This window comes from Aquila chrysaetos, chromosome 11, assembly GCF_900496995.4.
Source record: "Aquila chrysaetos chrysaetos chromosome 11, bAquChr1.4, whole genome shotgun sequence".
Lineage (NCBI taxonomy): Eukaryota > Metazoa > Chordata > Aves > Accipitriformes > Accipitridae > Aquila > Aquila chrysaetos.
Window position 1 is genome coordinate 39353636 of NC_044014.1, and position 24189 is coordinate 39377824.

Below are 24189 nucleotides of genomic sequence, written 5' to 3' on the forward strand. Positions count from 1 at the left end.
CCTTTCATCACCCAAAACGATGACAGTGGAGGGGACGGGGACACACACACACACACACACATTTTCTTATGGACCTTTTATTAAAGGCAGTTTACCTGCCTTTCCCAGTGCAGCGGAGAAGCCGCGATGGTGCGTGTGCTTGCTTTTTTTTCTGTGGCAGGGAGGTGACAAGTGGGAAGCTGTCTTTGCAAGCTCTCTGTAACGCTAATGGGAGCTGCAGGTTCGTGTTCCCCGGAGTTGTTTTTTATTTGTTGGTTTTTTTGTTTTTTTTTTTTTTCTCCTTCCCAAAGACTAACCAGGGAACACTTGTTGAAGGATAAAATTAAAAAGCCCATGGCAGTTTATATTGAGGACAGTGTGTTTGCTTTCACATCATGCTGGAGGGAATCGCTCTGCTACTGTCAGCAAATAAATAAAATAAGAGCTTTGTTTTAAATTAGACTTTCTTCTGGTAGCTAATTAGGCGAGCTGATACCTGCAGTTGCATTACCTAGGCACCAACTGTACCGTGCATATTTGAGGCATATGGTTGGTGTCGGCAGCTTCTAAACTTCGTTAGCCCCTTATTATTATTTTTTAAAATATCTCTTTAACTGGATGCAAATTCCTTGGGGCTCCGGTGGCATCAACAGAGTCCTCCTTGGGGGGGTGCCCATGAAACCCCCGGCAGGGATGAAGCCGAGGATTGCCGACACCGGCCGGCACTCGGCTGTCCGTGGCAGCCGCGTACCCACGGCACGACGCGGCAAGTACAAATTCTCTGCGAGTGCTGGTGCGTGGCGCTTGCCGGCCAGTGAGCGGAAAGGTCTGGGTTCCTGATTGCAAAAAAATAACCGCGCGAAGCTCTTTTTGGGTGTTAGAGCATCCGGCCCCTCGTACCGGGAGGGAGCGCTGGGCTGGAGCCATGGCTCTCGTCCTGCCTGGTAGCAGGCGGGAGGAAAGCCAGCAGCGTGGCTTTCGCCTTCTCTCCTTCCCTCCTTCCCTTCGCTGTTATTAAGCTGCTTGAAGTTCTTGTCGGGCCTGTTGGGAAGGGAGGTCAGCCCGCAGGCAGCTCTAGTGCCAGCGTCACCCTCCTCACCGGGGAGGAAGGCTCTGGGGGGGGCCAACCCTCCTCTCCCTCCCACCCTAAAGGCTGCTCCTGTCCCCAAGCCGAGCCCTGAAAAGGTCTTGGGCTTTTTTTTTTTTTTTTTTTTGGGGGGGGGGGGGGATGGCTCGCAGCCCTCACCCTGCATCTTTATGGGTGGGAGGGGAGGGAGAGCTGCCTGCCAGCCAGGGTGGGGAAGCGGGGCTCCCCCAGGCCCATGCCCAGGGCTTTTCCCAGTGGGATCAACCCAGCCCTGGCTCCTCGCTCAGCTTATTTTTTTTTTTTTTTTTTTTTTTTTTTTGGAGCCAGCCTACCCAGGACTTGACTTTATGGGGAAATGAAGCAGAGCAATTATCCCCGGGATAATTACACGGCCCTTGCACAAGGCTGTGGGTGCTTCCGACCCCTCGGGCCCCCCCCACCCCGGGGAGGGAGCGCTGGCTCCCTGCAAGCAAACCCAAACCGTGGTCCCCCACCCCGGGGGGGGGGGTCCCTGCCTCCCACCCCTGCCCTGCTCATTGTACACGGGGGCCGTGGCGGAGGGGGGTGGGTGGGTTTCTTCTTCCTTTCTCCCCCCACCTCCTGGAGCTGTTGTAAGGGGCTGCCCCCATCCCACATTCCTCTTCGGGAGGAGATAAGGATCCTGTCTGGCGCCGGGGTTTCAAATGCGCTCCCTGATTATCAGCAGGCGCCGGGGCAGAGCCCCAGGCACCAGATAAAGAGGGGAGAGGAGGAGGAGGAGGAGGAGGAGGAAGGCTGCCGCCAGCTCTGCCCCGCTGCTCCCTCTGCTCCCTGCCCCACAGCCCCCCGGACCTCGCTTAACATCACCGCTGCGCGGAGGAAATTGTTAATCCCACTTGAAAGGGTGTTTTAATTTTTTTTTTTTTTTTTTTTTTTTTTGGCGTGCCCACCCAGGGCTCCTGGGGCCTGGTGGCTGCCGAAGAGGACTTGCAGATGGGGCTTAGCGTGGGGACGGAGAGGGATGAGGGAGATGATGGCCCAAGCTCCCCGGCTTGGTTCATTGTTTTCCAGCTGCTCAGCAACAAATTGCCTCCCAGCACAGCGTTTTGCCTCCAGTCCGCGGCCACGCGAGATTTTGGCAGAAGGGTGCCGCCACCGAGCACGCAATGGTGCTCTCCTCCCCTGGAAGCGGGGGACGGGCACGTCCAACATCGTGTGCGATGATGCAGCGGGCGCTGCGTTGCATGGGACGTCGCCACGTTGCGCGCTTCCGCTACCAGATGTTGTTGCACCGCACATCTGGCATTGCAAGTCCCCCGCCAGCCCCTTGCGTTGCATGTATTGGCTTTGCACGTCCCCCGCCAGCACCTTGCGTTCCACATCTGGCCTTGCACGTCCCCCACCGGCCCCTTGCGTTGCACATCTGGCCCTGCACGTCCCCCACCGGCCCCTTGCGTTGCACATCTGGCCCTGCACGTCCCCCACCGGCCCCTTGCGTTGCACATCTGGCCCTGCACGTCCCTCACCGGCCCGTTGCATGTCTTGGCCTTGCACGGCCCCCATCAACTCCTCAAGCTGGGCTTGGTCAAGGTGCCCTCTGAGTTTTGTGAGCTATAGGGCAGGGTCTTTATCAGTCAGGTGAGCCCCGGTCGGGACAAAAGCTCATATCACCCTTGTATCCCGGCTGTGGCATCTCTGTATGCAATTAAACCCCATGTGTCTCCTCTCTGCCAAGGAATCTGGAGGCAAAGGAAGAGGCTTATCTTCCTGCTGGTGGCTGGAATGCTCTTGCAGCCCAAAGGCGTTTCTCTGCTGCGTTAGTGCTGAGATCTGGGGAAAAAAACCAGGGCGTTTTGCCCTCTCTTTTCACTATTAAGCTTATAAATAACAGTGCAGCATCCTGGGGAGGGGTGGTGGGTTTTCGTTTTTTTTCCTTAACTTTTTTTCCTCCTCCAAGTGTAACTCTGGGCTGATATCCCAGGAATGTGATCTCTCGAGCTCAGAAAGCCCAGCTTCTGGCCTCCTCCTTTCTCTTCCTCCCTTCCCAGGCATTAAAAAGCCAGGCCTTGGGGATGAACTGGTGGGATCTTGCATCCACTGGGATGCTCCACAACATATGGGGCTTCTGGTTTCCGGTGTGATCTCTCTGAAGCTTCCTGCATTAATATTTGATGCTCTTCCTTGGGGTGAACATTAAAATGAAATGACCACCGCCACCAAAAAAAAAAAAAAAAAAAAAGTGCTTTTTGTTTTTACTGGGGAGAGAGAAAGGAGGGGGAAAAAGCTGAAATGCAATCGTTTTTTATGGCTTCCTGGAACGGCTTGGATGTGGGTTGGACGGCAGCAGGTCAGGAGCAGAAGGAGCAGATAGCCCCATGATCGTCTGCCGACTTGCATCTTTCCCTTTCAGGTCGTAAATATAAAACCACTACTTGAAAAACAAAAAGCTCGTTAAGCTGTCATCGGGCTCCCTCTTGGAAGGCCATAAATGTGTCTCTTAGCAGTGGCTTTCGTTCCCGTCTGGACTGGGGCGTAGGCACCAGGTCCCCCACGGGGCTGGAGGGATGTCACTGCCCATAGGGACACCAGTAGCTGGTGGGAGCATCCTGACCCCACTGACGAGGGGAGTAACATCCCACCACCACAAATTTGGGGCTCCCCATCCATTCTCGACCTGTGCCTTGGTCTTCCACGCGGACCTTGGAGTATCACCTCGAGGTATGATGGTGTTCTAGTGGGGCTGAAGTGAAGCACAAACTCTGTACAGGCTCAGTGTGCTGGTGTGTTGGTGCAGAGTCAGGGTCATCTCTGCCGGCCAGGGCTGGCGGAGTGTTGGCTTCTCCTATAAAGCTTCTGGTAGGGTGATAAAAGACAGTAACATATTTGAAATTAAATTTACTCTTGTGATAACGGTGATCTGGGCGTAGGGTTAAGGGGAGAGCATCGTGAAGCATGATGGAACACCTCGGCCAAGCGATCTCCGAGCACGGTTGGGTTTACGGTTGCGTTGGCAATGACGAGCGGTGGCCCTCGTCGACTGCCCTGCGGCGGGGGCAGCGCCGCGGGCGAGGGCACAGACTCCTGCCTCTGCACCACCTTGCTGATTTTAGCGCAAACAGCTCGGCTCAGCTCCTTGCAACTTGCTGAGGCGGGTGTTAGAGATGATTCAAATAAACAGCCCAGCAGAGAGGAGGAGGTGGTGGTGAAGAGCGTCCTGTTGCCTTCTCCTGGGAAGATGGTCTACAAAGGAGCAGCCAGGAGAGTTGGTTGGTCTCGTGGCTGGTGGTTGACCTAAACGCAGGTTGTTTTGGGATGTCTGTTGTTCCAGTGGGGTTTTTCCACTGTCTCTGGCTGCGTTACAACTGGGCAAAACGACCTTGGAGATCCTTCCTGTGCCCTGGTGTAGAGCTTGGATGTGGGGATGGCGAGGGAAGAGATCTGAAGCAGGCACCGTTGTGACCTGTGGGCATCACGCAGCTGCCGGTGGGTGCAGAAGCAATCCATCCTGGTGGGGAAAGGATATCGATATTTTATGGCCTATTTTTCTTCTAGAGAGATATTGTCTACACTGAGAATAAGGACGCCCATCCCCGTGATCTGTTTGTCATTTAGAGCCCCGATATTTTTCTCTTGGTTACACCATGTGCTGAAAATGCAACCGCTCTCGCATTAACATCTAATTAGCAGCAGCTAAAAAACCGTGCCTGGAACAGGAGGAGAAAGAAAAGGGTGAGAAATTAAAGATGCAAAAGACCTGTTAGATCATCTGGCCCTTCCTTTGGGATTGTTTCCGCGGTGTTTTGTCCAGTCTTGCTCAAAAGTCTCCAGGGCCATTACCGCTTCCCTCAGAGGCCATTTCATTGTGTATTGAGAGAAACCTTTATAAATGTAAAAGCTTTATACAATTGAGGTAAAAGAAACAGATTGAGTCATTGTATTGTTCTTTGTAATCAGCTTTGCTTTTCATTAATTTCCTCCCCAAAGCCTTATTTAGGCTGGGAATTTTAAAGAAAAAGCAGGGAAACAGCACGTGCGAGGGATGGTGGGAACAGGCTGCCCGGCTCCGGTGGGTTCCTGTGCATCACCCTCCTCGCCCCGACGGCCTGGATGTGTTCAGACATCTTCAGGAGCCTGTCTGCCTGCTCGCTTGGCCAAATTTAGCTGCGGCGTTGCACACCGGGGACTGGTTCGGTGCTCTCGCCGCCTCTTGCAATGGGGTCCGACTCGTCTGGGCAGCTGCTTGCTGCTGTGTAGCCTTTCAGTTTAGCCATTTTTAATGATGACAAGTAAGAGCACAAAAAAAAAAAAAAAAAGGCTACAGGTGGGCATCAGCTGGTGCAAAGATGGCTGAGAGTCACGGAACAAAGTCGGACTGGGCTTTCGCGGCTGCAGTGGCTCGAGGTCCCTGGTGCTCGGCGTTCGGGAGTTGCGCCCTTTGCTGCAGGGCGTGCAGCATCCTATGTCTCTGTCCCTGACACATCGGATGCTTTTTGCTAGTGGCGTGTCCTGGGTGAGGCTTCTTTAACTAGGTCTCTATATCCTCTGGTGTCCCAGTGTTTTTGCTTTTTTAACCTTGCCAGCTTGCTGGATAATTTTTTCCTTTCAAGTGCCTTGGTTCTTTCCCTTCCCAAACCACTGTCCTTCCTCCTCTGATATTTTTTTCTTTCCTCTTCCCTGTTCTGCTCTCTGACATCCCCGTTCTCATCCCTAACGTCTCCCTGTCACTCCCCAAGTCCCCTGCATCTCGTCTTGGCTCTCCGAGGGGAAATGCTCCAAATTCAGGCAGGCTGCCAGCATGGGGGCAAAACACCCCCAAAGAAATGTCCTTGTCCTTCCTGCTCTTGTGGGACACCTGAGCCACGAGCGCTACCGCCGTTGGCCTTCAGCGGTCCTATATGCCGCTGTGCACGTGTACGCGATGAGAAACGAGCAGCGGGCGCCAGATGCTGCGCAGCCGGTTGCCGTTTTCTCGCCAGCGTGGTCCAGCGCCGGACCGGCGTTAATCCTCCCCGCTGGAAAACGTGAGAAGCTAATCCCGGGCTCTGCCAGAGCAAATGGAAAGTACATCTCTGCCTGCATAGGAAACGCAGAGGAGATGTTTTGGGGGGAACCGGGGTTTGGTTTTATCGGGTGAGCTGGGGGGCTCCCATCCTGTGCAAGGAGCAGCCGGTTTGCTCCGAGGAGCTGAGTGAAGCTGGTTTGCCAGAAGTTTGGTGCTTTGCCCCGTGCCCCGACGCAGCCGGTGTAACGGCGAAGGAGGCAGCGTCGTTGCTCCGTGCGTTTGAGCGCGGTTATCGCATTTCCCAGTTATAAACGCAGCTGGGGGTGCACGGAGATCACAGAAGCGACTCCTGCCGTGATCCAGACCAGTCCCGAGCGTCGCTGCTCTTTCGTTGCAAGTGCCCCCCGCTAGCTAATAACTCTGTGGGGTTGCTTGCATCCCTGTGCCCCCCTCTTTTCTCACCCCCGGAGCACCCCGTTGGCTGTGGGCGGGTGGAGAGGGAAGACGTGGGATGGCAGCTTGGGCTGGCGGCCACGGGGGGAATTCCCCCGTGCGGAGGGCCTCGGCGGCGAGCCTGCTGAGCCGGCTTTCCTCCCGCGCAGCCGGGCTGGAACCTGCCCAAACATCAGGCCCTGCAACCTCCGCAGGCTTCCCCGGTCTGTGCATGGGGTAGTGTGCCGGGCGGCTCTTTCCGCAGGGCTTTTGGAGGAGTAAGAGCGGGAGATGAGAAACAGAAGAAGAAAATACCTCCAGCCCCTGCATCTGCTGGGCAGAACCTCCTTTCTCCTGCGGAGGAGGATGGGGGGCATCTCTTGGGGCTGGGGAAGCGTGCCCTGGTGCCAGCCGGCCAGCCTGCCTCCGTCCTGCAATGCTCGGAGCCCTCTACTAACACGTCTTGCAAAGCTTGGGGCATCCTTTAATGCTCCGAGCCCTGCACAGCGCTATTCCTGCAGTGCTTGGGGTGTCCTGCAATGCTCAAAGTCCCGCACCGGGATGTCCTGCTCGGCCGTGACGTGTCCCTGGGGCTTTCCTCCCTCTGGCAGAGGGGCTGCCCGTGCCCACCATCGCAATGGGCTGAGATGCCCGTTGCGTTCCCCGTGTGGGAATAGCACAAGGGTTTACCCGTTTCGCCCGGCGCGGAGAGGGACGGGAAGCTCAGGAATTGCATTGCTCAGCAAATGAGATGAGCCGAGTGATGGGCACACCTTTCCCCAAGGAATGCCCTTTTGGGGCAGGGGAGGGGATTTTGGGTACCCCTGCTGATTTGGAACCGCGGGAGCAGGTACCCGGAGCCGTGCCGGAGGCTGGGCTTGCAGGATGGCCGGGGCCAGATGTTTCCCAGATGTTACTCACTTCCTGTCTGGCTCCTCCGCATTTAGCTTTTTATGTACTTGTTTGTTTTGGACTACAAACAAAATAAAAAGGGTTTTTATAACCCCGTTCCCATGAGGCTACGAGTTCAGGATATAATCTGAAGTCTATTCACTATTGTCTCGATCCCTCTCCCTGCCCTCGGTGTCGTCCCCGGGCACGCACAAACTCACACGCTGCTTTTGTTAAAATAGTTTTTTTCCCACATGACGTCTTTTCTCAACGGGCCACCGGGCATTTTTCCTTATGACCTCCTCCAGCGCTCAGGAGAGCGGTGGGAATATCCCTGGCCAGTGTGGGATGGAGGCAGGAGGAGGAAACACGGTGTTTCTTGGTCCTGACCTGCTCCTTGCCGTGTGCTGTACTGTTAGGAGGGTTCTTCTGTACATCTGAGGATGGGAAACTCATTGCACTGGTGGTATCCAGCATCCTGACGGATTGCCCCTGTGTCAGCACTTTGCCTTGCTGAGGATGCTTGGAGCGGGATGGGGGGGATGCGGAGAGAGCAAAATAGACACATAGACCACTTTTAAAAGAAGAAAAGATTAAACCACTTGGATGAAAGGTGTTTGTGCTTGATCAGGTGAATGCAGGGGTTAAAAAAGAAAAAAAATCAAAAAGTGGTCAGGAACGGTATTATATAAGGGAACGCTCTCAGCTTAGGGGTAGGGAGGAGGGAAAAAAACTTATCTAAAAGTATTGTACGTTCTGGCATGTCAGGCAGTCCCGGCAATTGCCGTAACCAAGAGCTGTTACAAATGCAGCCATGGAGTTTTCCTCTCGTGGAAAGGACCCGGAGCAGAACCGGTCCTGCTGCTCGGCAGGCTCCTTCAGCGGATGCTCCCCTGCCTGTCCCCCTGGGTCTCGGGCATCCACTGTAATACTCGCCGGGCTCAAACACGCGGGGTAACAAAATGAAACTGGCAGCGTCCCTTTAAAATGTGTGTGTTTGGCTCTTTCTGGTCTCCTCTCACTTCATTTATATAATTTTTTTTTTTCTGCCCGTTGGGGTTAAGGCCCCTTTCCCTCTTTTCTTTCTCCTTCTCTCTTAATTGCCTGTTAAATAATTTAAATATTTAGGACTAAAGGGCTTCAATTATCCATTAATTTACATTAGTAATTTATATATCAGGCTGAATGGACACACTGTTAGTGTAATGGGTCCCCGCGGACAGGCAGAAGCCGTGCTGCAGTGCATTTTCCTGGAAGCACAGCAGTTTCTTTACACCTCCCAGCCTTTATTTCAAGCGCACGCATGCGGGGCCAGGCTGCTGCGGAGCCCGGCACGCTCCCGCACGCTTGCAGGTGGCAAACGCAACCCCGGCTCCTTGCGAGAGGGTTGCTTGGGTTTTGATGCAGCTTTTTCTTTTTTTTTTTTTTTTTTTTTTTTTTTTTTTTGCAGTTTGAGATGTGCTTGCAAGAGCCCGGCACTGCCGGGTGCAATTCCTGCACTATACGGAGCACACCTAAATATCCCCCTCTGACCTCGGCTGCAAGCAACCCTGTCCTTAGCGGGTTGTAGCTTATACTTAGCACTAGATTTGAGACTAAACCCTGGCCTTAAGTTCAACCAGAAGGGCTGTATCCCTGCGTGGGTCTGCATTTGATGGTTGCTGCTTACTGGCGCGGAGGAGCCCTGGTCGGGGGCTCCTGTAGGCACCAAGCGGCTGAACCGGCGGATCTCGGCGTGCTTCCAGGAAAACTCGTCTATCTAGGAGTGGGGAGAGACCTGTGGGAAGGTGCTGGAAGATCCTCAACCCCGTCTGCCACCTCCTTGGCGTGTGCGTGTGTTGCAAGCCCCGAGCTTAAGCCTTGCCTATAGATGAGCCTATAGACGAGCCGCCTGGCCAGGCTTGAACACGGCGCGCGGTGGCGGACGTGTCCCTTGGCGAGGACAGGGTTAATTTGGGAGGCCCAGCGTAGGGCGACGGGGGCTTTCTGAGGCTAAGCCCCTTGGCCGCAGGCTAAAGCCACCCGTGGGTGCCGTGGGGATGCCGGGAATCGGATCTGGGCTGGTGGGTGGCTGGTGCTTAGCCTCAAAGGCCGGTGTCCCCTGGGCGGTGACAGCTGGCTCTTCCCCCCTGTCACCCTGCCCCAGGTCGGGGATGGGGCAATATCTATTTTCTGCATTCAGAAATACCATTTGGGGGGGATTAGGGGGGTTTTTGGGTGCTTGTACATGGTTGGTTTGAACCCAACCCGATCACCAGCAAGCCCTGGGCTTGCTGACAGCTGCGATGGGCAACTCAACGGTGCCATGGCATTGCCGTGCCGGCCAGGGCAGGAGCAGCCAGGCATCATCAGGATGCGTCCCTGCTGCGGCACGGGCGTCGGGCAGCATCCAGACTCCCCGGTCCAGGGCAGGAGGGAGGCCATTTACTGATTGGGCTCCAGGGAAGAGCAAATTGGAGCCAAGCTCCATCGCTGGGGATGCGGGAGCGTGCCCCGCTCGGGGGGGAGGCTGGCCCATGGCCCTGGGCGCGGGGCTCCGCACCAGCCCTGCCTGCCCTCCCAGAGCAGAGGTCACTTAATGACTCTGATTACCCACGGCGTGGCCGTATTTAAAGCAATTAGCGCAAATCACTTATGGAAATGCAGCCGCTGGGGGACAGAGAGGAGAAGAGGACGAGGCTGGGGGGCATGGTGCTTTTTTCTTCCTTTTCCCCTGTGCAAGCAAGCTTGATGCTCAGTATGCGTGATCCTTTGCCCCTGCTCCCTTGAGACCTTTCTGGATCGCCTCTGGTCCCTCTCTCTTGCTGCACATCCTTCGGCGATGCCTCCGAGCCCTGCAAAAACCCATTTCACTGCTAGCCTGGCTAAGGCTATGCCTTGGGTGTCCCGCATCCATCCTAGCTATGCTCCAGTTTTGAGGTTGGAGATGCTCAGCGCATTTGTCACTGTCAAGTCTCTGGATTCAGCATCCCAAACTTCATTTAATTTGGTAGTGTTGCACCTTCCTAGCAAGCATCCTAATTTTTTAGGGCAATTTTTATTGATACCTTGGGGTCCTGTAGCACCAAGTGAGAAGGGACAGAGGGGAAGGCGCGGGAGGGAGTGTGACTTGCGTGTCGGTGTATCGCTACGTGTGGGTCCGTACAGGTCGCAGCATCAGGGAGGATGCTCCGGGTGGGGTGCCAGCCCTGTGAGTTGGCACAGACCCCCAAAGCCGGGGGGCATTTCCAGCCCTGGCACCTCCGGTGCTGAGCGGTACCCGCGCTGAGAAGGGGAGGATGCTCGTGGGGAGGCTGGCCCAGCTGGGAGCCGGGGTTTGGTCCGTGGGGCAGAGCGGGAGCGCGTGTGCCGGAGGACAAAGGGAGGAAAGAGAAACTCAGCGCTGCGGGAACACGGGTTGCGTCCAGAGAAGAAAAGGTGGAAATTCCCAGTGGTGAGAAAGGAAGAAACTGGCTGCAGCGGCTCAGGGTCCCATGGTATTTAAATGCCAGGGAGGGGAGGAGGGTGCCAAACAACGTTAGGAAGCTCCCAACGGCTTCCCACCTTGCCGTTCATGGGAATGGGAGCAGGAGGGAAAAGGCTTTGTTTTTTGTAGGGGTTTCCTTCCGCTGGAGCATGGCACGGCGTGTTTCTCTCCCCAGTGTGGGCGGGGAGGCAGCGATGCCAGGCAAAGGCAGGCACCGAAAATAGGCACTCACCAGAAGACCCCCCCCCAAACCCTCCCAGCTTTAATAAAATCTCAGGGTTTTGCTCTATGTAAAAGCAGGTGCGAAGTGCTAGGAGCCCAGCTGGCTTCAGGGTTTAGAGGGGAAGGAATAAAACTAATCAAGGTAATTGCTAAAATCCTTCTGCAACCAGCCGGAGACCTCTCTCGGTGCTGCGATGGGAAAGCCGAGCTCTGGTCTCGGGTACCTGCTCTCCTACCTGCTCTTGGCTGCAGGGATTAAAGTATAATGGAGGCAAAGGGATGGGGAAGCCTTGTCCTCTAAGCTACTCTCACTGATTGTTTGGGTTTTATTCTTTAATAGGGATATTGCTGAAAGAGTGGGGAGAGAAAAGTCTTAATATTTGATATTCAACATCAGCAGGGATTATTTCTTTTTTTTTTTTCCCCTTAAATCTTTTTTCTAACCCTGCTCTCCCCCCTCCCCTTTTTTCCTTCTGTTTTTTCCCTTATTGTCGCAGTAAAATGAGAAGGGAAGAAAAGGGCAGAGAAAGGACAATGAAAAGCAAAATATTTCCAGCCTCCATTTGTGGTGGTTGTTTTTTTTGTTTTTGATCGTAGCAACAAATCTGAAAGATTAAGGGCAACTTTAAAGACTGTTTAATAAAGGGACCTTAATCAGCCGCTCTTGTGATGTTCCTCCCCCAGCTGAATTAATGGGGAATGTGAGGCATCGAACGGGCTTGTTTTTATGATTAGAAAATAATGCACTGATTAAAATGATTTAAAATCAGGGCAGCATTACACCCAGCACCTTCCTCTATGGAATTGGAACGCCCTGTAGGGTGGGAGATGACCCCGGCCGGTGGGTCTGGCAGTGGGAGCCCTGGCACGGGGAGCGGGTGCTGCGGGTACCGGGGAGCGGGTGATGCTCCCAACCCACGCCTGCCGCCGAGCGAGCTGTGGGAGAAGAGTGGGAAAAGCGTCGGGGAAAGTAGGGCAGCGTCTGGCGAGGGGCCTGCGGAGAGGCTGGCTGGAGGCGGGGGGAGCATCCTTCCAGCCGGCTTTGGCTTCCCAGGGCTTGCGGGAGCTGCTGGGGAGGAGAGAGTGGGTGAGAAAAAGACAAAAAATGAGGAGGAGGAAAAAAAAAAAAAAAAAAAAAAGCTTTCTCCTTTTGCACTGCTTTTCCCTTCTTCGCAGCCAGCTGCCTGAACTTTTTGCTTTACCTTGTTGGGCTCGTGCCATCCCTCGCTCCCCCGCATCGGCTTCGTTGGGGTGGGACACGCACGGCCCTCCTCTGGATTTTGGCACAGAAGTGCCACTCGGGACCATCAAATCTTGTGAGCCGCTTTTAGAGGGCATGGCCGGGTTGTCTCCCCGCCTCGAGGTTTGGCATCTGGATGCTCAGAGGGCAAAACCTGCTCCCCTCCAGCTCACGGTCCCCGTGTGATGTGGGTGTCCGGGGAGGGATGGATGCTTGGAGCTGGGATGCCCGGTGGGCAGCAGAGCATCCTTCTCTTCCCAAGGAGCACCAAGGGGGTTCGCAGCCCCGCTTGCTGCTGATTTAAAGTTGCTTGTCGTGCCCGAAGCCAAGGCGGTCGCCTCCGGATTTGCACGTTGAGGAAAAAAAAAAACCCAACAAAAAAAAAAAACCCATTGCAGAACAGCCGCCTGGAAATTGCACTCTCAGGGGGAACGCTGGGGAATTTACATTTTTAAATATGTATGTAATTTGGGCGAGGGGGAAGTCGCTTTCTGTCTGCGAAACCGGCAACTTTCTTTCTCACGGAGTTAGCATTTTAAAACTGCATTGCTCATTTGAACAGGAGACCCTTTTTTTTTTTTTTTTTTTCCCCTCCAGTGAGAGATTGCATCTTGCACTTGATTTACTGCAGTTTGAATGATAATTAATAATTCCTTGGACTTTCTGGCATTAACCGGGGCAACAAGTCCCTGTTTGTTCCTTGGTTTCTTTTCCCTTCTCTCTTTTCTTGTTGAAATTATTATTCTTTTCACAACAGAAACACAGTACATGCCATACATGTGAATAAACAGCATATTACTGCATTATCCGCTGCTGGCTTTTTTCTTTTATGAGCCAAAGCAAATAAATAAAAGTTTATATAATTATTATATCCATTAAAAATAACGCTGTAGCTCAGTAAACAGAACAAACTATACAAGAGTACTGCGACAATGGAATTAAAATAGCACAAAGAAAAGTGTCCGTGCCCATAACAAGAACCAGCACTAGATGAAATTTGGAGATAGTTTTCAAACATAACTGCTTCCCTGAAGGAAATGTGTGAAATAGCACAAAAGAAGCGAGCACAATAGAGTGTAACAGGGATTTGCTACATAATTCCTCTTCCTTTTTTCTTTCTTTCTTTTTTTTTTTTTTTTAATTCATTCCCCTTTCCGTGGGTATTTACGGGGATTCACGAGGCTCACAGCTCCGCTCTGTTAAAACCAGAAATAAGGAACAATTTACTCCAATCTGCCCGTGCCGTGTTATAAATCTATATAATGAAAAATGAAGAGGTTTGTACCATAAGGGATCTCAGCTGTTTACACTTCTCAGGAGGCTTCGCCTTTGATTATCATAATCATAAAGATAAACAAAAGAGTAGTGGCTCCATAAATACTCCAGCGTAATGCATAATCAACAAGATAAATCTCTCTCCTCTGAACTCCCAGCAAGTGAAGTTGCTGCCAGAGCCTGGGTGTTTCTTCTCCGGGGATGGCGGTGGTCAGGATTTGGGTTGAACCCTCTTAGCCGTGGCTTGCAGCGGTACAGGGATGCTCTCGTGGGATGCACAAGGATGCTGCGGTGGGATGCCCCGTGCGGAGGCACCCTGCTTTTAGTTTTCCTCTCGGGCTGCTTTGCAAAAGCCTGACCTGGGGATTTAGCTAAAGAGATGTTTTTGGTTTGTTTTTTTTTTTTTTCCAGTCAGGTGAAGTGGTTTTTGATCGATAAAGCCGTTGCATGCAATAACATCCTTGGCGCTGCCTTTTTCCCACCCTTTTCTCAGCAGTGACTTTGCTTTCTGTTTTTTTTTCCCCCCTCCCCGTCCGGTTCCGATTTAATAAAGGTGCGCAGCGAGGGAGGCCGGCTGCAGGCTTTTCATTTGGCTGGGAGAAGAATCTGCTTATTTTTTTCCAAGGGTGTAATTAGGGCTGGCGGGGTGCACCCCCTCATTACCCACGCTGGGGAGGAATGCTCTCTAATTATAATGTTTGCCTGCCGCCGGGCGGGGGGGGGGAAACTGCTAACCCATCTGGGATGCCGCTGCGAAATGTCTGTCTGTCCTGGTGTCCGTCTGTCCCGGGCTGGGTGGGCTCCAGGAGGAGCTGGAGGTGATGGGATGGGGCTCGCTCCTGGCTGGATTTACCCCGGGGGGGGTGATGCCAGGTTTGGCTTGAAGGGGATGCAAAGGGACGCTAAAACTCCTGGGAGAGGGCAATCAAGGGAGGAAAATGAGCCGGTTTGTCAGGCAGAGATGCTTTGGGGAAAAGGTTAAGTGGTTTTTTCCAAATTTAGTTATTAATAAAAGATTGGTGAGAATAGAGAGGCTCTATTGTGTCGCACGGAGGGGACCAAGGGGGTTTGCAGCCTGCGGTGCAGAGGGAGCGGCACGTCGGTCTGTCCGTGGTGTCTGTGAGTCCTGCTGCTCCGTACGAGGGAGGTCCCCAAACGCAACCCGTGCAACCGGGCTTGCAGGGGCTTTCCCGGCTGCTGGGAGCAGGAGGGGTGGCCTCCCCTTTTTTTTGGGGGGGGGCGTGGAGGGGAAGACCCTATAAATGCACAGCCCCGAGGTGGAGCAACACCTTCTGCGGACCTCAGCACGCCGCCGGTAGCGAGGGTTGAACGCGACGACGTGTTGAGTACTGCGGTTTTGTGGTCCAGCCTTTGCTGCGTTACCATTGCAGGTGCTCGGGGGAGGTGTCAGACGCCACGGGGATGGGCACCCCACGAGCACGTCAATGGCTGGCCATCCCCGTGGCTTTTTGACCTCAAAATCCAACCTCGCTCCAGGTTGGAGATGAGATGCCAGGTACCAGTGTTTCTCCTTGCTACCGCTGAAGGCTCCATGCTCAGTTTTTTGGCCTCTGCGGGCAGTTTGGGTCTGTCCCATCCCATCCCCTCGGTGCTCCTGCGGCAGGAGAGGTTAACGAGCGCCACGCTGAGTTAACGAGGCCGGGGGGTTACATCAGCAAGCTGCAGCCCTTGGGACGACGGTGCCGAGGGCCTGTTACATCCCCTGCATCTCGCTTTCATCAGCGCTTCCCAGCTTGTGTCTGAACCCGCTTTAAACTATTTGGAGGGTTTCGAAGGCACGGGATTTTGTGGGCTCCGTGCAAGGAGGTAGCAGGGCGAGAGCTGGGGAGGAAGCTTCGCTCGGTGCAAGTGGCTTCAAATCTTCCAAACCCATCCTCAACGACACCCTTTATTTTGGGTCATCCTCCTTTCTCCCTGCTTTGCCTCCGATGGGACGCGTCCCCACCGAGGGGGCGGTGGGTCGTGGCTTTGCACGGCACCGCTCGGCCTCGTGGAGAATTTGCCGTCGAAGATGCCACGAGCTGCCGGCACCTCCTCGGCAATGGGGCTTCGTGTTGGGAGACCACGCTGGCGCGCGGAAAGCTGAATTTGTGCGATGGGGAGCAGAGCAGGGAGGGAAGGGGGATTGCTCGGGGAAGAGACTGATGTTTTGGGGAGAGAGGATGCTCACGGTGCTTTTAGGAGGAAAATCTCGGCTATGTTTTACTGCTGGACCTGAAATTATCCCAGGAGGACATTGTGCAACGGGAAGCCCTTGGGAACAGGGCAAGCCGGGACCGGTGATGCCGGCTCCCCCTGAGCTCGGGGATGGACTGAAACGTGGTGGGATGAGACCTGCGTCCCGTGCCACGACTCCGGCATCACAATTTGCTGGAGCTTAAATGGCAACAGCGCTAATCCCTAAATGAGTCCGTTCATACATTTCCCCCGGAGGCAATAGGAAGGGAGATTTGGGATGGGGGAGAGCCCTGCTCCAGCCTTTCAGATACCTCCTCGAGCCAAGCCGGTGGCCGGAGCATCCCCGCCAGCTCGGTCTCTTGAGCCGGAGCCGTCCCCATCCCCACGGGGGGATTGGGAAGGCAGGCGGCTCTCCTCCTCCAGTGCTGGAGATAAGCTGTCATATTTTTTTTTCATTTCTACAGGAGGATTTCTACCCACCCCGGCAGGCGGGAATGGGTTTAACCATTGCCTCTCAGGCCTTCGCACGAAATAGCGCTCACCCTGAGACAGGCTTGAATGGGGGGAGATGGAAGCAGAAGGGGTTAAGTGCCCACCGCCGCTAAGATTTAGCTGGAGAAACCCAGCCGGAGAAACCCAGGCATCCCGGCTTAATCCTTACATCGCATTCCTGCCTGCCCGGTGCAACGGGGAGGGATGCGTGGCCGTGGGTGATGGGCACCGGCTTCGCTGCCGCTAATGCTCCTGTAATCTTCCAAATATTTGGAGGGATAACAATTGCAGGAGAGAGGATTTTAACGCTTTCCTGTAGAGGTTTGCTCGGCCGTTGCTGCAAGGGGAATTGCTTTCTGGGCTCATCATCCCTTGTGCCATGTGTTTTGGGGTGATGGAGGGGCGATTAACGCTCGAGCCCGGCCCGGTGCTGCTCCCCGTGCAGGCTGCTGGTGTTGTTTGGTTGGGGTCATCGATCTTCAACCAAATTGCAAACGCTGGCTGCAAACATCTGCAAGTCACCCCCCGGGGAACAGATGCTGCGGATAATCCAGCTCAACCCCAGCAGATTAAAATGTGTGATGAAGGATGGGGGAGAAGAGGCTGGAGAGGAAAGAAATCACCAGTGCTTATTCCCCTTCTCCCTTTTCCGCCTTGCTGCTCCTGTCGTGCTCGTCCCTGGGGCTTCGGGGGGGTTGGTCCCACGGGTCAAGCCCGGAGCTGCCCCCTCCTTGCCTCTCCTCCCCCCAAAACAGATATAGTACTGAAGTCAGTGCTCCAGCCCGTCCCGTAGCACGTCACGCCGCAGCACCCGACCGCGTGCCCCCGAGTAGTGTGAGACTGTGGGATGGCGACAGCCTGGGACTTCCAAAAAAAAACCCCAAAAGGGAGCTGGGAAGCAGGCACCCACCTCCAGCGGGAAGGAGGGAAGCCGGCAGATGGGAACCCCCTGTAGACGTCTGCCAGGGAGATGATGATTACAGTCAGTGTAGCGCACTCTCAAATATTTATTAGTTTGTCGCTGCTGGGATTTTTATTGCTTGTCTGATTGCAGTACTGGAAATCCCGGCTGTGCAAGGCTCCTTCCCCGGCTTTGCATGCAAAAGCGTCTCTCTTGCGTGCGCTGCTCCTGCGCTCAACGGGCCAAGTTGTCACCTCAGGTGGGGTCAGAGCAGCGCTGGGCGAAATGGAAAGTGGCCTCCGCGCACGTGTGGGTTAAAGCGTCCGTTCCCAAGGGCCAGGCTTACGGCCAGCTCCTTGCAAGCGCCAGTGCGAACCCTCCTGTTGACAAGGTCTTCACTGGTATTAAAACCGTCTGAACGTCTCAGTGCGTACCCCCAACCTGAGGTTGGCTGCCCAGCCTGGAGAAGCCAGAGACCTGCTTCTTGCAAGTTTTCTTACACATATATATAATGCAACCATAATAATAATAATAATAATGATAATAGTAGTAATAATAATATGCAAGACCATTGAAGGGGAAGGTTGTCCTAGCCTTTACGGGGCTATTTATCGATGTCCTTATTATGCTGGAGCAGACCAAAACCTTTCCCCAGCCCCTCTATCCTCTGCTCATTTAATTCTGGCACTGACAGCACCTCGTCCTGTCTGTGCTGGAGCTGTTTGCCCCCCTGTCCTATGGGGGAAAGTGATGGTGTTGCACCACCGGGAAGGTGCTTTTTTTTTGTATTTTGCAGTGGCTGCTGGATAGTCGGGGCAGCCGGGAGCAGCAGTCATTCCTTCACGTGGCACAAATGGGCATGCTTTCCCCCCAGCCTCAATTGTACGTGAATTTTTGGGGGCCCCCACCTCCATGTGCGTTAGCAGAGCGAGAGGTTTCCCATGCGGCGGGTGGCCAGGCGTCAGGATTGGGGATGAAAGGCTGGGTTGATGGCTTATGATAAATATGCCCAGCATGGTTCCTCTCCCTTTTCTCATCCAAAGTCCCTGTTGTTCCTCTGCCTTAATTCTTCCCCAGCACGTTTAAATACCAACGGCCGTATCGTGCTGGAGCCAAACGCCCTGCCCAGCTGCAAATGCTTTTCTTTGGCCGCGTAGGGCTGGTTTCTGGATGGAGAAATGAGTCTCCCCCTTTCTTTGGTCCCATCTGTGGGCAGGTGGGAGCCTGGGGGAACCGTGGGGTCGGGGCTCTGCAGCATGGCATCGGTGACGAGTCTGCCACGAAAACCCCATCATCTTTTTCCCTGTCTCCTGTTAGAGCTGCTTTTTTGGGCCCCAGATCTCTCTTGGCCAGAAACAAAAGATCTCTCAGCTGTTGCGAGTTTGCAGGATTTAAACATTCCCAGCAGCTAGGATGCTTCTAGCTTTAAAGTTTTGGGGTTTGGGTGTTCAAACCTTAAACCCAGCAGGTTTTTATAGCCACAAAAAGCAGGTGCTGGATCTGGCTAGGGTTGGGGAGATCATCCTATTCTACCACCCTCATCCCCAAAGTCACTGTGCCCCCTTGAAGAAACCTGAAGCGTCGAGTTTGAGACCGCCAGCATGGATTTGGGCAGACCCCTTCTCGGGACGGGGGGGCTGGATGGGACCCATCGATGTGGGGGTCGGCAGATTTTCAGTACCGCTGCCGGTGGTTCAGCCCCGAACCCTGTGCTGGGGGACCGAGGTGGCTCCCACCGCAGCCCAGAGCATCACCCATCCCGCTGCAGATGATCGTGCGTGAGTCACAAATCTGCGATTTTCATCCCCGTCGGGCCGTGACTCATCCCCTCCCCACTCCCAGATCCTCTCGGATGACCTAAAGTCTCGTTTAGCATCACCAAAGTGGCGGTGGGGTGGGAGAAAACGTGTCTTTGGTGTTGGCTGCTGGAGGAGGACTTCTCCTTGCCCACGGTTTTGGGTCAGGGGACACGTGCGCTTCGAGGTGTCATCCCCATAGGGGAATTTCCTTCCGAAAATTGGCTTCTTCAGGGATGTTGGGGCTTTGTGGGTCACCCTTACGGTGCCGGGCGGGCTGCAGGACTCCTCGCCTGCATCCCGGGGTGTTACACCTTGCTTGGGGAGAAGACAAAAAAAGTAGGAAGAAAGAAAAGAAATAAAAAGCAGCTGGCACAGATACAGAAGAAAAACTTAATGGGGAGCTTCAGGCCCGCGTTACGGCCAGGGATGATGTATCTTGGAGTATTTAGCATCTCTGCCACTGCCCTTGGCGGTGCCTCGGGGAGGCTGGTGCTGGCCCGGGGCAGGGCTGGCAGTGGGGGGACTGCCAAGCATCCCTGGGAAACTAATGGGCTTCAAGTGTTTATATTCCTTATAGCAAGCCTGCTTTCTAAACCCACCTGCCCTTAGAGCTGTAAAACAAAGCCTGGGAGCCACCCCCGCCCCGGGGATGGATGGCAAGCCAGCCCCCCCAGCCTGGGCATCGCACCAGCGGGTTTCGGAGGATGCTCTGCAGCGCGCGCTACCTGCGCCCATTTGCCGGCCGCCGAGCTGGGGACCGACTTTGCAGGCTGCGCGCTGCAGGGATGCGGAGAGCATCATTTCAGAGAGGTTTGCACATGAGCCCACGAGTGAAGTTTTGTTGGCTGCCTCTGTTGCCAGTTGGATTATCTCCTGCCAGCCCCCTTTGCCAGGGAATTTAGATTTGTGGCATCGAAGCGGTTTTAGAAAAAACAACAAAAAAAAAAAACCAACCCCAAACCAACAAAACAACAACTTGGTGGATGCAAAATTGCATAGTAAATTAGAAAAGAAAAAGATTATATTTGCTGCTGTGATAAGGTAAGAAGCTGCTCAGCAGGAGAGGGGAGCGGGAGCCTGATGCAGGCACGGGGAGAAGTGTGGGACAGTTCAAGGTGGGGGGCTCGCACCTCCTCACACCCCCGTGCCCCTGCCCGCGGCGGGGCGCTGGGAAAATTACAGGTCTGCAAATGAGATGGGGGAGGAAATGGCTGGCAGTGGAGAGGTGGGGAAGAGCCAGCCAGAGAGAGAGAAATTAGCCCGGAGTTTAATTCATTGTTTCCAAAAGAGCAGTTAATGGATTATGACAAATGTCCTACCGCTCTCCCTTAGTGCTGTGTTAAATGGAAATGGAAAGTCAATTTTCCTAAATGGATTTTAAACGACTGACCTCGTGTGTTTTTTTTCCCTCACTGATTTTTGCTCGGGAGGCAGCTTGGTCATCTTGTTTTCTTGATGCGTCTGATTATTTTTTTCTTCTTCTTCTTCTCCTTACACCTCGGGATTCTCTGAGTCTCTCCGTGCGGCGCTGCTCCTTGCCAAGGGTGACGAAGGGAGTGGGCTCCTTCCTTCCTTGCCAGCTCCGGAGATGTTATCACGGGGCTGGGGATATTTACTGTTTTCCTGCACGCTGCAGTGCCTGGAGTTGAGAATCACAGCTCTCGTTGGAGAAAAGAGGAGGAGGAAGAAAAGCTCATAACTCTTTTGGGTGTAAAGAAAAGCCTCGTGATGTGACCTGACTGCTAGCGAGGTGCCCAGAAACAACGGGTTAAGCAGTAGCATCCCAGCGCGTGTATGTGTTTTATTAGTCCTGCAATATTTGGGGTTGATCTTCGTGGGCGAAATGGCGAGAAACCCGTTTCGTACGTAGGATGCTGCAGGTGCCCCTCGATGTCGGTCACGGCATCTTCTCAAGCCGGTGCTGGGCATGACCCGCCGTGAGGCTCCCGCTCCTCGGGGGTTACGTCCCTGGGTGAGCCCTGGGGTGCTTGCCCCTTTTCAAGACTTTTCTTGGCCTGGCCTGACCTCTTCTTCTGGTTATTTTTGCATTTAGATTGTTTTTGCGAGCAAACGAGCAGGAAGATGGAGATCACCAGGGCACTGACCCCCTCTGGTTTCTGGGGTGGAATAGCGTGAATCCTGATTGCGTTTTTGGGAGACGTTCTCCAGAGGATCGCTCGCCTGTGATGGGCAGAGAGCCGGTCCCCGGGGGCTGTGCTGGCAGGGGCTGCCCGTGCCCCCCAGCCCTCGCGCGATGCCGAGATCACCGTGCAGGAGCGCGAGCGCTGGCAGGGGGTGGGATCCCAAATGTGGCTCCACCAAAAAGCGGGATGTACGTGATTTGTGCCGTCATCACGGTCAGCGTTCCCAGCACAAGCCCTACCGGCGTTTAGCTCGGAGCGTGCCTGTGCTTTCCTCAGGGCTGTGGGAGGGAGGTTTGGGATGGGGGACACCAGCCCCTGCGGAATCTCTCTGTGTCCCTGTCGCCATCCCCGGACTTGAGTTTGGTTTGCTTTTTTCCCTCGTGGTGTCCTCTAGCAAGATTACCCAGGCTTTGGCGTCGGCCAGGGCTCGGGGTACGGATGGGGGGCTGGTACCCAGGCAAAACCGGGATGCACCCCGCAGCAGCAGCTCTCTAGCTAGCAGAGATTTGCTTTTTTTTTGCTTTCCCGAGCATCCTCAGCGAGGGCTGTTGGTGACACCGCCGCACGCAGGGCAGTCCTGGGAGGGAGAGGGAGGGATGAAGCGGCGTAGGTAGGAGCTGCGTCCCTGCCGGGACGGGACTAAGGGCACCCCCTGACCCTCTCGCTCCCCTGGCAGGGCTGGAGTACAGCGACGTGCTGCCCGACTCCTTCCCCTCGGCCCCGGCAGAGACCCTCCCTCACTTTCTGCTGGAGCCGCAGGACGCCTACATCGTGAAGAACAAGCCGGTGGAGCTCGTCTGCCGCGCCAACCCTGCCACCCAGATCTACTTCAAGTGCAACGGGGAGTGGGTTAACCAGAATGACCACGTCACCAAGGAGAGCCTGGACGAGGTCACCGGTGAGCAAACCCACCCCGGCATCCCCCTGCCTGCCCTTCCCCTCTCTTCTTTCCAGGCGCTTCAGCCCTTTTCTCTCTTGCACATCCACGCTGGAGATGATTCTCCTCCAGGTAGACCAACAGGTCTCTCTGATTCCTTTTTATCATTCCCGGGTGACTGCAATCTCATGAGGTCGCTTTTGTATGTTTTCCACCTCCTTGGTCCGTGCACAGCTTGTCTCTCTTTCCGTATCATCGGTGAATTTTAGTAGAGGAGCTGCTCCTTTGCAGAGCATTGATGAAGGCTTGATGATGGTATGGGTCACCGTACCCCATAGGAGCTTGGGGAAGTCAGCCCGCGTTACCCTTTTGCAGGACTTGGGGTTGTTAAATGGGATTTGAAAGGCAGCACGTTTAAAACTGATTCAAAAAAAGGAAACGCTTTCCTGCAAAATGCCTAATCAACACGTAGGAGTCATTGCCACGAGGGGTGGCAAAGGCTGGCGGCTTACTCAGGTTCGCAAAGGGATTAGATGTTTAATGGGTAATGAGAACATTTGCAGGTAGGATTTGAAATGCCTTTTAATGGCAGATGAGCTCTTCCCTGCCTCGGAGGATAAGTCAGCTGCTGGCTGCCTGAAATGGGGGGTGAGAAGGTGGTTTAGGCATTTAGGGGGTGTCTTATTCCATGGGACGGGGCTCCGCAGAGCTGCTTGCCCCAGGCTTTGAAACGTCCCGGCATGAGAACAAGGTGTGGGGGTTGGTTAGATCATGTAATCAAGTAGATTTGCTAAAATTGGGATGTTTTAGCTCGGCTCCCACCTTTTCTGCACCAATTTTGGTACCTGTGCCCTCATCAGGAGAGGAGGAAAACGGTCACGTTTCCCGTGTAAGATCTGTTCTCTGCAAATCCCTGAGCCTGCGGCATCCTTCATCTCCAGAGGGCTTTAAACGAAGGCGGCCTTTTGAAGTGCTGCAGCGTTGGCCCCAGAACGCAGGCTGGGCTTAGAGGAGAGAAACTTTGTCAGCCTGGAGGAGCACAAGTACTTTTGTAGAATCTCCTCTTGTCCCTTTTTTCCCCAGCCTTGCCCTTCCCCAGCATCTCCTCGGCTCTTCATCCAGTGCTAGCCGTGAGCCGGTCCTTACTTGGACGCGTCTCTGAACCTGCTCTGCAAAGGGAAGATCATTTCTTTTCCCTGGGGCTTTCTGAGCCTTTCCTAAGCTGCTTCACCTGTTCCTGGGGTGTTTTTCTTCCAGAGGATCTCTTTGTGAAGGATGGCCGAAAATGCACGGGAAAGCTGTCCCCTTGCTTCTCTGGAGGCTGTCGGGAGCAACTGGCAGCACCGTTTCTCTCTTGCGGGGTGCATCTCCACCTCCCAGCTCTTCACAGAGGCCAGATTTGAAACCCTCACTGCTTGAGGGCAAAGTCAGTGCTGATTAATGACCGAGCGGCCTTCGCCAAGGAGTTATTAATTTATTTATAACCTGTGGCCGCACTGGGTCGAGCCAAAGGTTCGTGCGCCCTGCGTGGGGCAGTGGCGGATGCTTAGGGGAAGAGCATTGAACGGGGACGAGGATGGAGTGATGGGCCCCGCTCTGTTACCCTCCCAGCTTTCTACAGACCGTGGTTAGGGATTCCCTGGTCCAGCGGCGATATCGTAGCAGTGTGGTCCAGCCCTGGATGGATTCTCCCGCTGTTCATGTGTCTAAATGCCGATAGGACTCATTCTCCTCCAGGTTGCCCCAGCATCCTGTAGCGGGGAGTTTCATGGCTTAGCGATGTACAGCGTGGAAAAAGCACTATATTTCTGGCCCTACCGCTTGATCCACCTCTTGGGTGAATACCCCTTACCGAATAACCTGCCTCGTGCAACTCTTGCGCAAAACAGGCCGGAGAAAACAGCAGAAAGGGAGCAGAAAGTCTGTGCAGCAGGATCTTACCCTGTTTTAGGGGGGACTCATTTGCTTTGGGCCAGCATCTCTCTCTCAGATCCCAGTCTGCACATGCAGAACATGCGGCAGCAATTTGGGAAGGAAACGGTGTACACCTTCTTCACCCAGGCTTCAAAGATGGTATTGCTGCTATCGGTGAACAAACCTGACAATACCTTCAGTGCGGAGGTGATGCCGTGCATGTAAAACTCTGCCAGCGTGGTCATATCTGCCCGGCAGCTACCCTAAGAAGAAAGGAGCTGGAACCAAAA

The 24189-nt window shown here is 54.3% G+C and overlaps 1 protein-coding gene across 3 annotated transcripts in view; it reads left to right on the plus strand.

The window, feature by feature from the left end:
* The window catches only part of UNC5B (unc-5 netrin receptor B), a 55096-nt gene that overhangs the window by 17279 nt on the left and 13628 nt on the right, over positions 1-24189 (plus strand). For all 3 annotated transcript variants that reach the window (XM_030030239.1, XM_030030240.1, XM_030030241.1), the window contains exon 2: positions 21785-22006. In XM_030030239.1, coding sequence (XP_029886099.1) covers positions 21785-22006 — 222 coding nt within the window. The remainder of the gene's footprint in view (positions 1-21784; positions 22007-24189) is intronic.